Here is a 16339-nt window from a genome sequence, read left to right as displayed (position 1 = left end):
AAAGGCGAACATAAACGACTCAAAAACGATTATAAAACATTGCAAAATAAAATATCGCAATATTTAGATAATTTTTTAAAACAAATATTCAAAAGTGTAATTTAAACACCGATTTCTGCAAGCTGCCTAATCATTACCAATGTTAATATTATTTTAGAAAATAGAAAAACATTTCATTCAAATTCAATTAACATTTATAAGTGTATTTTATTTCCTATATATATTTTATATTAATTTATATTATAATACCTGCGTTTGTTGCTTTTATTTTAAAGTTTACACATAAACCCCGGAAGTTTAAATTAACCTTTACTGCCATGCCGAAAATAGTGTTTGCTTCCTACGTAAGCGCACCATCTAGGGTACAAAACAATATATTATACACCCTATATAGAACACTTTATATGGAGTAAGTATGGATTTGGTATGTATCCCGCGATCAGCTGTTGAAGTGCTAGTTGTAATAGTGTTTGTATGCCGTGTATTTTATGTAGTGATGAAAGAAATTTAAAACAGCTCCTGTGGAGGTCCAGAAACTTTGGGAGAGTTTATTTATTTATTATAACTATTATTAATTCTTCATAATGATGCATCAGTTTGGGTCGGAAAGTAAATCCATGTGTTAGTCCTCATACTGCGGTGAGTACTGTTCAGCCACCAATTAGAAATCATTGATATAATTTAGCTCTATAATAATAATAATATCACAATAACTTCAATCATCATAATTATTATCATAAAAATCTCTAAAGTCTGTAGATTGTAATTAAATGTACAGTATCTACACCTATTACATGAAAAGGTTTTAGCACTTATTTTATAATAATCACATTTATATTTAATAATGCGTTTGAGCAAAAATGTTATATATAATAATATTTCATTTTATATTCATTAATATGTATATTTACTCACACTTTATTGTTAAATCCAGTTTCATTTTATTTCTAAAGCCTTTTTAACATTAGACTTTGTCCCAAAGCAGCTGTACAGAAATGACTAATTATTCATACAGAGTATGACGTCATAATCAGGTTCCTATAATTTGACTATTAATGAGTGAGTCAATGGTGGAGACAGTAACAAGATAAAAATCCCCGAGAAGGTTTTGTATTTATGCATCTTATCCAGGGCGACTGACAATGATCTTATTGTCACATCTGAGCAGTTGCAGGTTAAGGGCCCCTCCTCAAGGGCCAGCAGTGGCAGCAGGATTTGAACTCACAACCTTCTGCTTAGAAGTTTAACATCTTAACCACTGACCTACACCCTTTTCATTCATTATTGTTCCATCATTGCTGAGATTCACTGATGTGGAGACTCGATTGTGAACCTGGTCAAGCTAAACATAATCCTAAACCACAGTAGCAGACTGTTTATATGACTTACAGTCCAAATTGTTGTATTTCCAGGAATGTAATACAGGTATAGTTCTCCTTTATTTAACGATGGAGTATATTAAGACATCTTTAAAAAAGGAAGAATTTTTTTTTATTCTCATATATTATTGTATAAGATATAATACTCTATTATATATCTATTCATTCATTCATTCATTTTCTCCCGCTTATCTGTAATTCGGGTTGCGGGGGCAGCAGTCTAAGCAGGCCCCCGCCTTCGACTGCTGCCCAATCCTCACAGCACCGTCTCTTACGGTCCCTCCTGCAGGTGGTGAGCCCACGGGAAGATTATATATCTATAATTATATATATATTTATATACAACTGTACTGTATGTTGGTGATGAGTAGATACCATCAAGTGCCGATCAAAACAAGTTTAAAACAGAGCGAGCGCTCGACCCTGATTGGTGGATTGCAGCGTGATTGACCAGTTAAGTTTTTTATCCGCTCATAAATAAAAAGGAACGACCGATTTTGCGAAATGTAGTTGAGTAAAAAGTCAAATATTTGACTTTGAAATGTAGTTAAATGAAAGTGAGAATGAAATTGAAATTTTTCAGTAAAAGTACAGGTACTTGAAACAAACACTTAAGCACAGTAACGAATTACATTTACTTCGTGACTGTCCACTGCATTGTTTACGGTACATTCATAATAGTTAATTTTGACATCAACATCAAAACAGGGAAATTGTGATCTCTATAATCTTAACGTTAGCATGGTCGTTGGTGAAGGAACCTGAAAACAAAAACAAAAACAATTGTGTCGTCCGCTTTGTGCAGTTATTGAAGCAAGGGCTATGCAACCAAATACTATCGGTTACAATACTTTTGTTCTGAAACAGCTGTCAGATCTGCTGTTATAGAAAATAAAAGATTCGTATTAAGAATTGAGATTTTTTGTTTTCTGTTCTGAAGAGGGACAACAAGTCTAAAATCTTGCGTTGCATGTACCGCATTTCTACTCAAGTCAAATCATGTTCCAAATTGTAACAGCAATACATGTAACTTCACAGTGCATATCTGTCAGGGCAGTTACACATCATTGAAGCTCTCATCTGACCAAACTCTATGTGCAAGAAAGGCTGAAATGTTTGAGAGATTTAAGAGCCGTATTGTGTGTGCTGTGGTGTGTAACGGTCAGTCAGTCGTTTTGCTACAGGAATGATAGAGCAGTTTTTTGTACTTTGTGATTTTCTATTAGAAATTTTTATGATGGGGTGAGAAGAAGAATCTGTGAATAGCTGCTTTAACAAAACTTGATAACTGGAACTAACTTTCTCCAAACAAGTACACAAAACGTTTATATATGGACAAAACTTTGTGGACACCTGATTATAAGATTTGTATGAGCTTTTTTAAGCATCCACATTTGGTCAAATATGCTCTTATAATACCCTCCACATTTCTGGAAAGTTGTTTCACTAGATTGTAGATTGAGATTAGTGCTCAATCAGCCACAAGGGTCATCCCAAAGGTGTTCATCCCAAAGGTGTTTATCCCAAAGGTGTTCTGTAGGGTTGAGGTTAGAGTGCTACAGCAAGCTGCTCAAGATCCTCTAAGATCTTGCAGTCTATTTAAACTCATGGCTTTGAGCACGGGTGCATTATCATGCTGGAGCAGGTTTGGGTTTCCTAGTTCAAGTGAAGGGAACAGTTAATGCTACTGCATTTATAAACATCAATACAATTTTGTGCCTCCAACTTTGTGGTAACAGTTTGTGGAAGAACCACAAATAGTTGGAAAAGTCAGGTGTCCAAATACTTTTGTCACTATAGTGTCTATATATATATATATATATATATATATATATATATATATATATATATATATATATATATATATATATATATGTGTGTGTGTGTGTATGTTTATGTATGTATGTATATATGTATATTGTTTATTTTTTTTTTATTTTGTTGTGTGCAGATTTGATACAGGGAAAGATTCAGGCAAATATTGCAAAAGATTCAGGCAAATATTGCACATAATTTGTAATATGTATTTATATGTTTATTAATAAAATTGCTAATTGTAAATGCGGTGGAGTAAAATGTAAGTGGAGTAAAATGCACGCTGCAGTCACTGACTGCAATAATTACAGTCAGACATGTCGTAGGATTTCAGAGCTCTTTTCTTTTTATAAGGAATCATTGTACTCAGATAAGCTCCTTTTAACATTTTTGTGAAATCAACTCCGCATCATGTGCTCGCAGCAGCCTTTTTATTTCCTGTTCAGGGAAAAGAAGTCACAAGACTGTGGTTTCTCTGCTTCTTGCATGAGTTTGCTGTCACTATAAGGAAAGGAAAAGGACTAGGAAATACCATAAACATTGCAGTGTCGGTGTTTCCTTTTTTTTTAAAAAAGGAATTGTAGCATTTTACATATATAAAAATCATTTTAATTTTATTGAGATTTGTAAGTGTGAGTTTAGTGGCCATGGAATGCCAGAGACAAGTTCAAACAAAAGGGGAAAATAATATGGTATTAATTAACTATAATATTTTACTGAAGAGTTAGAAAGATCACACCAGTCGTAGTATTGCTTTTACCCAGAATTGGAATTGGGCAGAAATCTGCAAGAAAGAAAACGAAAGGTGGATTGATATCAGATCCCAGAACAAAGTGCACAGATTGAAATTGGATATAGACAATGAATATATTTTAGAAATAGGAAATCTTAATGTATAAAGTGACAGGTTTTTTTGTTTGTTAGAGTTGATTTATGCCTCATATTTTATATTCACAATGTAAGCAACTGTTGTGTAGAAAAGTTGTTTAATAACAAGAAAGAAATCTTACAGTTTAGTAGTTCAGCTTGGTAGCCGTCTTGATTAAAGTATGGTGAGAGTTGTTTACTAAACCTTTACTCAGAGTATATGCATTAAGAAGTCTTTCAAAATGTCTCAGTAAGGAAATCCCTGGAGTTCTAATTAAATGTCAAAGTTAACCTGATACAGTTGCTGTTGATGTAATTGAAATACTGTAAGATTGTTTTGTTTTAACACTATAAGAATCACAAAAATAGTATTGCAGTCACTAAGGCAGTACATAAGTGAGTCTGTAAGGCAGCCAGTAAATAAGTCAATATATAAGTCGATGAGTAAGTCAGTAATATAGTCAGTATATGAGTGCGTACTAAGTCAGTAATGCAGTCAGTTAGTCAGTAAGTGTGTAATTTGGTCAGTAAGTCAGTCAGCATGTAAGTTAATTAATCAATAAGTCAGTCAGTACATAAGTGAGTCAGTTAGTAAATCAGTAATGCAGTCAGTAATTAAGTCAGTTATTAGTGATGCAGTCAGTGAGTATGTAAGTCAGTCAGTTAGTAAGTCATTATTGCAGTCAGAATATAAGTAAGTCAGGCAGTCAACGAATAAGTCAGTCAGTTATCATAAATGCATTCAGTAAGTCAGTCAGTTAGTAAGTCAGTAATGCAGTTAGTAAGTCTTACAGTAACTAAGTTGGTTAGTCAGTAAGTCAGAACTGCAGTCAGAAAGAAAGAAAGAAAGAAAAAAAGAAAGAAAGAAAGAAAGAAAGAAAGAAAGAAAGAAAGAAAGAAAGAAAGAAAGAAAAAAATAGTTTTTGCAACATGTAACAAAAATGATTGCTGTTTATTAACTCAGTTTGTACACATTGCTATATGTCCACTTAGTAGGTCAATGGTCTCAAAAACATGGATTTCTTGTAGTTCTGTTAAAAAAAAGTATTTGGTGTTCCTCAGGGATTAGTATTGGGGCTGCTAAAAATTGTGTGTTTTCATTTTAAGTAATGGAGGACTTGGATACAGAGGAGCAGTTTCTTCGGTATGCCAGAAATGGGAACCTCCCAGGAATTCAAAGGCTTTTGCTGTCTAAAATAAAAGAAGAGGCAAAATTTGACATCGACTGTAAAGGTATGGTGATTTTAATTTGATTTTCACTGTTTTTTGCATAAGACTTGGATTTATCTAAAAACCTGTAACAGTCTTGTAGGGTGCTGCACCACTTATAAAAAGGGCATCATGTTTTCCTGCATATAGCAACATCATTTAGGGCATTTCTTCAATTTTCCCCATTTAAAGAGCAACCCTTTTTCCCCCCTGTGGTGCTTTTTTCTAGTTTCTTTTATATATTTTTGATGCTGACTGTAACAATATTTATTGCTCTCAGGAAAGAGCCGGTCAAATTTTGGATGGACTTCTCTTCATCTGTCCTGCTACTTTGGACACAGGGATGTGGTGGAGGAATTGCTAAAGGTAAAATATAATTTGCAAAAACTTTCTTCATTAATTAAACAACAAAACGGCTATAGGTTTCTTGAATCCCTTGTTCAGGCCGGAGTAGATGCCAATCTGACCAACAACGTAGGAGACACACCACTCCATAAAGCAGCATTCACAGGACGAAAGGTACATCATATTAATGTTAGCTTTTTATATGAGTAAGGATTTAATTTTTTATTTTCGAGTGCAAACTTGTGCACATACCTGTAAACATGGTAACAGTTATTTTTGATTTTAGGTTAAATATAATAAATTATACAGAGAAATTTGACATTTAAAAAACATACCTGGATTTAGTTTTTTTGTGGCCTTAAAATGTCCTACGAATTTACACTTTTCTATGTTTGAAAAGTAAAATGATATAAATAAATGATTCCCATATTTAAATCTAACCTTTAAAGTAAATTTTGCGTAGGAATTTCTGAAAGATACACCAGAGACACTCAGAAAAGAGCAATGGTATAGTAATAGGTGCTATATTAGGTATATTTTCTTTGTAGTTTGCATGAAAGTATACAAGTAAAAAAATCTCCTCAGCTGTTATTTAGCATGTGTGTAATTATTTTGGATTATCTTCGTATGTTTAGATTTTTCCTGTTCTGTGTCTCTGTGTAGGAGGTGGTGATGCTGCTGCTTCAGTACGATGCTTGTCCTTCAGTCATAAACGGCTCGGCTCAGATTCCCAAAGACGTCACGCACGATGAGGAGATCAGGAGCATGCTGGAAGGTACACTCTCTATTATGTGACTTAAAACTGGGGTGAAGGGTGGAGTGGAGTTTGTCGGATTTGTCGGGGGGAGATTGGGAGTAGTTAGTTTTGGTTTACAGAAGAAACAACACTTCAGGATCGTAGTCAGGCATGTATCTGCCTCTAAAATACAAAGGACACATCGTTTTGAGGATGAAAAGGTACATATGTATCTTGGACAGAGAAGACAGATGGTTTGAGAGAGGAATGAAAATCTATGTCCAGGTGGGAAATCCTTCTCTCAACAAAGGTGGAGGTCTTAAACACGTCATTCATCCAGCACCAAAAAGATCTCTTCACACATCCACAAGAAAAGTCACACCTCATTCACTCTCACATTAGTGGTTTAGTTACATCCTAAAGACCCCCCTTACTCCTGAGACCTCCCTCCGCACATAATCTAAACTGAAATTCTGATTGTTTTTCCTCACAATATTTTTTAAAAAGGGCTAGGGTGAAGAAAGTGTAAGTGAAGAGGGTATATTTGAGATTGTGGAGTGGACATGGTCATACCAAGCAACCATTAAAAGGTGTATTACAGAAAACTATGCACATGAGTGCATTTGTTTTCTGCACATTAACTAAGAAGAATAATGAAAAATTTAGGGTTTTTTCATTGTTTGCAGCTTTTTTTTGTAAGTCAGGTCAGAAGGCTGGAAATTTAGATTTAGATTAGAATTTGTGATTTCATGTTAACCTGGTAATTGAGGATAATGGGTTGTGTGAAAGCAGCCCCATATTATTAGAAAAAACTGTTTAAAAAAAAAGCTGTGTATGTATGCATGTGTGTGTATATATATATATATATATATATATATATATATATATATATATATATATATATATATATATATATATATATATATATATAAAACATTAAAGATTTGCACATTTTTTTATACTACTACTAAAGTTAAGTAATTTCCAAAAAGAAATGTTTTACATCACAAAGCTGTGATTCCTCACATGGATTTGATGCATGACAGGAAATGTATGCTTACATTTTTTACTGAAAGTAGCATGACTTTGCATCCTGACTTTGTTTGTTTTTTTTTATGCTGATTTCTGTTTTTTTTTCTCTCTGATTTTTTGTTCGGTCAGCGGCTGAGCGAACCGAGGAGAGGAAGTTGGAGGAGCAGGTGTTAGAAGCAGCTCGAGAAGGAGCCACAACTACCCTGTTAAAACTGGTACCAGCACCACATCTTATCACCTGCATGATCATGTGTGATGACCAGCGTTATAAACATGTTGAACAACATTTTGCTCTGAGAAGTTTTGAAATTCAGAGAGAAGGTTACGTTATTATAATTCCAGTGCCTCTTTAAGCTGTTTTTGTGGTTAATCTCCTTCCACTTCCTTTGTGTCCTCCTGCTATACATTCATGTGGCCTCATTTACTGTTTGGAAATACTTGAACTTGGCCCCACAAGCTCGCAACCTTAGGCACCCCAGACTGATTTATTTTCCTAAAAGTAAACAATATAATAAAATTCAAAAAGATATACCATAGAATGCAGTTAAATAGAAAATAAAATTACTTTTTGATCAATATATGGCTAATTCGATTCTTTTAACATCCTCTTTATGTTAATAAGAAAAAAAAAGACCCCACAGCTTGCAGTCTAAAGAATTGAACAATCACATTAAATATAAACCAGACACACTATTGTCAAAGCTGCTGTTATAGAAAATAAGGCTGCACCTCCTAAGTATAAATAGTTTTATTCACTGGTGTAATAAAGTAAAGAAATTAGTTCTAGTAACCTAAAACTAGACTGAATTTGAGAAGTGCTGGTCTAGTCAATCTGGTTAATATCTAATGAATGTTCAGCCAAGTCTGTGTTACATGTTCATTCTCTCGAAACATAGCTGAACAGGAAGAAACCTCCAAACATCAACTGCACGGACCTGCTGGGTAACACGCCATTACACTGTGCTGCATACAGAGGCCAGAAACAGTGTGCAATCAAACTGCTGCAGAACAGAGCCAGTCCCAACATCAAGAATAGGAACGGTAACAAAGAATTGAAAACCATCAGTTATTATCAAAACACTAAAAACGAAGCATGCCATCAAAGTGCATAATTCATCACTGGTTTCATCCAAAGTTCTCCAGTGTTATGTGCCGCACAAACATGCATTGCTGAACATTCCTGAACAACACCCCCCATCGCCACACGTTCCAATAGATTGTCTGCGATCTCTAAATATTTTGCTCTAATTAATAATATTATTTATCATTTACATATATGGAAATGACCGCCATTGACATTCAGTTCATTTGCACTTCTAGGTTAGAATGTTTGATTGGAAATATTGTGTACTTTAGGGCATTAATCATATTTGGTGTTGCGAGATTTTGGTTACTACACTTTGTGTGATTAAATTAATACAGAACATTAATATACAAGTTATATACGTATTCTCTGTGTGCTCAGAAACACTAGCCTTTTTAACCCTTTTTGTGCTTGCAGTATTGAATAAAAACAAATAAATGCATGGACCATCCAAAATTTCAGCTATTATTTTATTAATATTATGAGTAAAATAGATAAATTTTCACATGAACAGAGTTGAGCTGGAAGTACAGGTAGCCTATTATATAGATTTTTCAGGTTACGGGGTGTAACTCTGTAACTGTAATTTGTGTAAATTTATCATTTTTAAGACCAGAGTTTTATACCATTTCGAAAGGAAGTAAAACCGTTTCGCCACCCAGTTTTATGACTCAGAAATAGTAGTAATACTGAATACTAGTAGTAATAACAATAGCGTGTTTGTCCTGTTGTAAATGAAGGTGCTGTGATTAATTTTCTCCATGGGCTGTTTTCAGGTCAGACCGTGTTTGATCTTGCAAAGGACACAGAGATGAGGCAGATCCTGGAGGGCAGTTTGATGAAAGTAAGCTTAGCACACAGATGCAATAAAAAAAAAAACACTGTAGAATTGTTTTACATTTGGGATAATTTTTTACAGGTTTATATTAATATGCTGGCTTTAAGTTTCTTTTGTCTTTATGGTAACTGCTCATTCACTGGGACTTGTACAGTGAATGCTTCACATATTCATCAAATGTTTTTTCTTCACAGGGTCCGAGGCGTTATGTTCAGATGTTTGATGGTCCTCTTTGGAAGGTATTTTAGAGATATGCTCTTCTTTTCTGCCTCTGTATGTAGTATGTACATAGTGCATAGTGTGGTTTTTGAAGCAAGCATGAATAACAGCTTTACACACTCTTGGCATCCGGGCAGTTCCTTTCTCCAAATATTTAGCTGTATACATGCTTATGGTAAAAAAAAAAAAAAAATACCCAAAAGTGTTCTTCACTAGTTTCTGACCTTGTAAACCAGTTTATTCCAGAGCAGTTGAAAAAAATTAGGTGCAGTGACTGGGCAGGACATAAAAAACTCCTTGTACTTGCACTTACAGAGTTTGGACGTATGCTTCGGCTAATTGTCTTGTTGTATGGTAAAGTCGGTTCCAACGAGCCGCAGTCCAGACGGAATTGCTTGGTGTTGAAGTATGGAATGGCGGCCATGTTGGTTAAAGCAGTCTGCTAACATCCTCTATCCTGTTCTCGGTCTTCCATATGTTCTTCTGTTAGAGAAAAAAATTTCCAATTTGGACTCCTCTGTCCACAGAATTTTCATCCAATTAGTCAGGGTTCAATTTATGTCTGTTTTTCCCTTTACCTGATTTGTTCCATATAAACAAACAGAACATTCATGTGTTTTAAAAAACATAAATACAATGTGTACCTGCAAAACAAACACATTTATGAATAGTTTTTGATTGAGTCACTCTTGTCTTTATAAACTATGTCTCTAATGATTTCTGTCCCTCCAGAGCACCAGGTTCTTTGGCTGGCGTTCCTGCTGGGTTGTTCTTCAAGATGGAGTTTTGTCATGGTATTCGAAACAGTGAGTGGTTTTAAAAGTTTGCTGCTTCACATGTACAGACATGCTGGATTTAAAAATGTGTCAGTTTAGAGCTAAAGAAAGAGACATTATAATAATTGACATTGACATTTGGCAGACGCCCTTATCCAGAGTGACTTGCAACTATCTCATTCATACACCCGAGCAGTTGTTAGGTTGGGGGCCTTGCTCAGGGGCCCAAGAGTTGCAGCTTGGTATGGCTGGAATTTGAACTCATGACCTTCGGCTCCAAAGTCCAACATCTTAACCACTGAGTTACCACCTCAGTGTTAGTTGGTGTGTCTGGAGTTCCATAAGTGGGTGTGTTTTTAAGCTGGATATACTAGGCAGTAAGATTTACATAAACTAGCCTGGCAGGATATTCCATGAACCCTCTTATATAAAAGTGGACAAACTCCAGCACACACCGGCCTGCACCAAACAAAGATTTGTCCGCAGGGTTTAATATGTATTAAAAAATTTAAAAATATGTGACAAAGATTTGATCAGCATCAGCACAAAGATATATACAGTGAGGAAAATAAGTATTTGAACACCCTGCTATTTTGCAAGTTCTCCCACTTAGAAATCATGGAGGGGTCTGAAATTGTCATCGTAGGTGCATGTCCACTGTGAGAGACATAATCTAAAAAAAACAATCCAGAAATCACAATGTATGATTTTTTAACTATTTATTTGTATGATACAGCTGCAAATAGGTATTTGAACACCTGAGAAAGTCAATGTTAATATTTGGTACAGTAGCCTTTGTTTGCAATTACAGAGGTCAAACATTTCCTGTAGTTTTGTAGGAGGGATTTTGGCCCACTCCTCCACACAGATATCTCTCTCTCTCTCTCTCTCTCTCTCTCTCTCTCTCTCTCTCTCTCTCTCTCTCTCTCTCTCTCTCTCTCTCTCTCTCTCTCTATATATATATATATATATATATATATATATATATATATATATATATATATATATTAGTATGTGATTTTGATTTGGTATTGTATATTCATATCATTTTTTTTATTTCTAATTGATTTTTCTTTAATCAATTTTTTCTTCGTTTTAGGTCTGATGCTGCATCCAACATTCAGGGTAAAGGCTGCAAAGCCCTGACCCAGGCCCAGTGTAGTGTAAGATCAATCACTTCTTCTTCTTCTTTCGGCTGCTCCCATTAGGGGTCGCCACAGCGGATCATCCGTCTCCATACCACCCTGTCCTCTATATCTGCCTCTTTTACACCAACTACCTGCATGTCTTCCCTCACCACATCCATGAACCTCCTCCTTGGCCTTCCTCTTTTCCTCCTACCTGGTGGCTCCATCTTCAGCATTTTTTTACCAATATAATTCATGTCCCTTCTCTGCACATGTCCAAACCATCTCAATCTCGCCTCCCTCACCTTGTCACCAAAACATCCTACATGTGCTGTCCCTCTAATAAACTCATTTCTAATCTTGTCCATCCTCGTCACTCCCAACGAAAACCTCAACATCTTCAGCTCTGCTACCTCCAGCTCCACCTCCTGTCTTTTACTCAATGCCACTGTCTCTAATCCATACAACATCGCAGGTCTCACCACAGTCCTATAAACTTTCCCTTTCATTCTTGCAGATACTCTTCTATCACAAATCACTCCTGTCACTCTTCTCCACCCACTCCACCCTGCCTGCACTCTTTTCTTTACTTCCCTAACACACTCTCCATTACTTTGCACTGTTGACCCCAGGTACCTGAACTCCTCCACCTCTTCTCCCTGCAACCGCATCACTCCACTGCCCTCCCTCTCATTCACACACATGTACTCTGTCTTACTCCTACTGACTTTCATTCCCCTTCTCTCCAGCGCATATCTCCACCTCTCCAGGCTCTTCTCAACCTGCTCTCTACTCTCACCACAAATCACAATATCATCTGCAAACATCATAGTCCAGGGAGACTCCTGTCTGACCTCGTCCGTCAACCTGTCCATCACCACTGCAAACAGGAAAGGGCTCAGGGCCGATCCTTGATGCAGTCCAACCTTCACCCTGAACCAGTCTGTCGTACCTACTGCACACTTTACTGCCGTCACACTGTCCTCATACATGTCCTGCACCACCCTCACATACTTCTCTGACACACCTGACTTACTCATACAATACCACAACTCCTCTCTCGGCACCCTATCGTACGCTTTCTCTAAATCCACAAATACACAATGCAGCTCCTTCTGTCCTTCTCTATACTTCTCCATCAACATCCTCAAAGCAAATAAGGCATCTGTGGTGCTCTTCCTCGGCATGAAACCATACTGTTGCTCACAGATGGTCACCTCTTCTCTCAGCCTGGCTTCCACTACTCTTTCCCATAACTTCATGGTGTGACTGATCAACTTAATTCCCCTGTAGTTACTGCAGGTCTGCACATCTCCCTTATGCTTAAAGATCGGAACCAGCACACTCCTTCTCCATTCCTCAGGCATCCTCTCCCCTTCCAGAATCCTGTTAAACAATCTGGTTAAAAACTCCACTGCCATCTCTCCTAAACATCTCCACGCTTCTACCGGTATGTCATCTGGTCCAACCGACTTTCCATTCTTCATCCTCTTAATCGCTGCTCTCACTTCCTCCTTACTAATCCTATCTACATCCTGCTTCACCAACTCCACCTCCTCCAACCTTCTCTCTCTCTGATTTTCCTCATTCATCAGCTGCTCAAAATACTCCCTCCATCTTCTCAACACACTCTCCTCACTAGTCAACACATTTCCCTCTCCATCCTTTATTGCTCTAACTTGCAGTACATTCTTCCCAGCTCGGTCCCTCTGCTTGGCCAATCGGTATAAATCCTTTTCTCCTTCCTTAGTGTCCAACCTCTTATACAGTTCCTCATATGCCTTTTCCTTGGCTTTCGCCACATCCCTTTTAACCTGCTGCCGCATCTCCTTGTACTCCTGCCTACTTTTCTCATCACTCTGTCGATCCCACTTCTGTTTTGCCAATCTCTTTCCCCTAATGCTCTCCTGCACATCCTCATTCCACCACCACGTCTCCTTGTCTTGCTTTCTATTTCCAGATGTCACACCAAGTACTTTTCTAGCTGCCTCCCTCATCACTCCTGCAGTAGTTGCCCAATCATCCGGCACCTCTTCACCACCACCAAGCCCCTGTCTGACCTCTTCCCTGAACCTCCCACTACACTCTTCCTCCTTCAGTTTCCACCATCTTATTCTTCTTTCAAACCTTACTTTCCTCCTCTTCTTCTTCGCCTCCAAAACCATCCTACAGACCACCATCCGATGCTGTCTAGCTACACTGTCCCCCGCCAACACCTTACAGTCTCCAATCTCCTTCAGGTTGCATCTCCTACACAGAAGATAATCCACCTGTGTGCACCTTCCTCCACTCTTATACGTCACCCTATGATCCTCCTTCTTCTTAAAATACGTGTTCACCACTGCCATTTCCATTCTTTTAGCAAAATCTACCACCATCTGCCCTTCCACATTCCTCTCCTTAAAACCATACCTACCCATCACCTCCTCATCACCTCTGTTCCCTTCACCTACATGCCCATTAAAGTCTGCCCCAATCACCAATCGTTCTTTTCTAGGTACACAACATCTACCACTTCATCTAATTCACTCCAGAATCTTTCTTTCTCCTCCATCTCACAGCCAACTTGTGGAGCATAGGCACTGATGACATATATCATCATCCCTTCAACTTCCACCTTCACGATCATCACCCTATCAGAAACTCTCTTCACCTCCACTACACTCTTACTGTACTCTTCTTTCAGAATCACCCCTACACCATTTCTCTTCCCATCCACACCATGATAAAACAGTTTAAACCCACCTCCAATGTTCCTGGCCTTACTCCCTTTCCACTTGGTCTCCTGAACACACAACACATCTACCTTTCTGCTCTCCATCATATCAGCTATCTCTCTCCCTTTACCCGTCATAGTTCCAACATTTAAAGTACCAACCCGAATCTCTACTCTCCTACATTGCTCCTTTTCCTGCCGTCTCTGTAGACGCCTTCCTCCTCTCCTTCTCCTCCTTCGGCCAACAGTAGCCCAATTTCCACCGGTACCCTGTCGGCTAACGATACCTGTGGCGGTCGTTGTTAACCCGGGCCTCGACCGATCCGGTATGAAATTCTCATTTGTGATCCGCATATTTGATTTGGCACATGTTTTACGCTGGATGCCCTTCCTAACGCAACCCTCCCCATTTACCCGGGCTTGGGACCGGCACTAAGAGTACACTGGCTTGTGCCCCCCTAATGGCTGGGTTAGTGTAAGATCAATCACTAATGATATATTTTTATATCATTAGATCCACTCATTCTTTTTAAATGTGGTCAGTATTGTAATATGTGGTTCTGCTCTAACAGACTAAAGACAGCTGCTATTTTACAGTCAAGTGCTTCGATGACAGTGTCCATTATTTTAAAGTCTCACCAAAAGGCAACCCAGAAGCTACCAGAAAAGTGAGAACAAGTTTTGGTTATTATTATATATGCCTTATTTTTTTTTTAATAAAAAAAACAAAAAACAAATCTGGATTGTTTCAATTCTGCATTAAGGCTCATTGTATAAATATTTAGAGTGTGTGTTTTGTGTGTAATGCAGAAATGGTTGGAAGCTATCGAGGCGCACTCAGCATTCAGCACTCACTACTGCTCACAGGATCAGGGCAGTGAGGAAGATGAGGATGAGGTGATATCACTGGGAGAGCTGACGGAGTCTCTACTGGTGGGAAGGAAATTGTTTGTTATTTATTCTGACATTCACAATTCACAAATGTATTACAATAAAGGTATCATCCCTTCAAAGCTAAATGTTTTTATTGTAGAAGCATTGATTGGACCATTGCTTATTTTAAGGAATGCAGTTAGGTTATAAATTCGATTAAAGCGAAAGTATGTTCATTTACTGTATATGTACTTAATTTACTGGCGGCTTCTTTTGATTTAATTACTGCCTCAATTCAGCATGGCATGGAGGTGATCAGTCTGTGTGTCTGATACAGTAGTGCAAATGTGAGTTATGGATGGTGCAAAAAAAATGTGTAGTGGATAAGCAGTGCAAAATACACAGGAAGTAACAGTGCAGTATAGAATCAGCTGTTCAGAGCAGTAACAGCGACAGGAAAAAAAAGTTATTCTTTAGTCTGTTTGTGCGGCTCTGAGACACCTGTAGCATCTGCCCGATGGGAAAAGAGTGAATAGTCCATGGTTGGGGTGAGAAGTATCTTAGATGATTCACCTCGCCCTTTGAAGACAGCGTTTATTGTAAATGTCCTCCCAGGTGGGAGGCTGAGTGCCTATGATTCGTTGAAGCAGTACAGCAGTAAAGGTTCTTCAGTATCCTGTAGCACAGACAGGACTTTTTAAGTCTCCTCAGAAAAAACAGCCGCTGTTGTGCCTCCATGATCAGGATATAGGAGTTCAGAGACCAGGTGAGATCCTCCAAAATGTGGAGGAACTCAAAGGAACTTAAAGCTGGGTACACACTCAACAGCAGCTCCATTGATGTAAATGGGAGCGTGAGTGTGATTGCCGGCTCGTCTATAATCCACAATGATCTCTTTCGTCTTCTCGGTGTTGAGTTCCAGGTTATTGTCCTCACACCATGCTACTAGGTTGTGTTTACAGTCTAGGTTGTGTGTACAGTTATAGAGTCTCCAAATTGTTTTTGAAATTTTAGTCTTTTTGTCCAAAATGTTTTGATTGCTTTTTCAGCGAGCTGAGACGTGTCATGGAAAGTTAGAGTCTGAGGTGCTTTCACTCTTCTCCATGGTGAAAGAGGATGCACTCAGTAAAGGTAAGAACTGTTTCATTCATATTTGCTCTTATTATTATTAATTATACAGGAAGCACAGAAGGCTCTTATGTCAGGACAGGAAGTTTCAGAATGGAACAAAACCTTTCCTCCGTTACTTATTTATTTATTCCTCTCCTACCACAAAGGTATCCACTTACGGGTTAAAATAAATATTCACCTTGTCCTAGCGGT

At 37.7% G+C, this 16339-nt stretch overlaps 1 protein-coding gene across 3 annotated transcripts in view; it reads left to right on the top strand.

Annotated features, from left to right (window-relative positions):
• Positions 1–428: 428 nt before the first annotated feature.
• Positions 429–16339, top strand: part of osbpl1a (oxysterol binding protein-like 1A) — a 32891-nt gene continuing 16980 nt past the window's right edge. For all 3 annotated transcript variants that reach the window (XM_083559080.1, XM_083559079.1, XM_083559078.1), the window contains exons 1-14: positions 429–639; positions 5169–5294; positions 5551–5636; positions 5715–5789; positions 6279–6390; positions 7513–7598; positions 8280–8424; positions 9244–9311; positions 9500–9544; positions 10257–10330; positions 11400–11463; positions 14716–14811; positions 14954–15076; positions 16066–16147. In XM_083559080.1, coding sequence (XP_083415206.1) covers positions 5171–5294; positions 5551–5636; positions 5715–5789; positions 6279–6390; positions 7513–7598; positions 8280–8424; positions 9244–9311; positions 9500–9544; positions 10257–10330; positions 11400–11463; positions 14716–14811; positions 14954–15076; positions 16066–16147 — 1180 coding nt within the window. In that variant the 5' untranslated portion in view covers positions 429–639; positions 5169–5170. The remainder of the gene's footprint in view (positions 640–5168; positions 5295–5550; positions 5637–5714; positions 5790–6278; positions 6391–7512; positions 7599–8279; positions 8425–9243; positions 9312–9499; positions 9545–10256; positions 10331–11399; positions 11464–14715; positions 14812–14953; positions 15077–16065; positions 16148–16339) is intronic.

This window comes from Silurus aristotelis (assembly GCF_946808225.1).
Source record: "Silurus aristotelis genome assembly, chromosome: 13".
Taxonomy (NCBI): domain Eukaryota; kingdom Metazoa; phylum Chordata; class Actinopteri; order Siluriformes; family Siluridae; genus Silurus; species Silurus aristotelis.
Note: the sequence above shows the minus strand (reverse complement) of the source record. Positions and strands in the feature narration are given on the sequence as shown.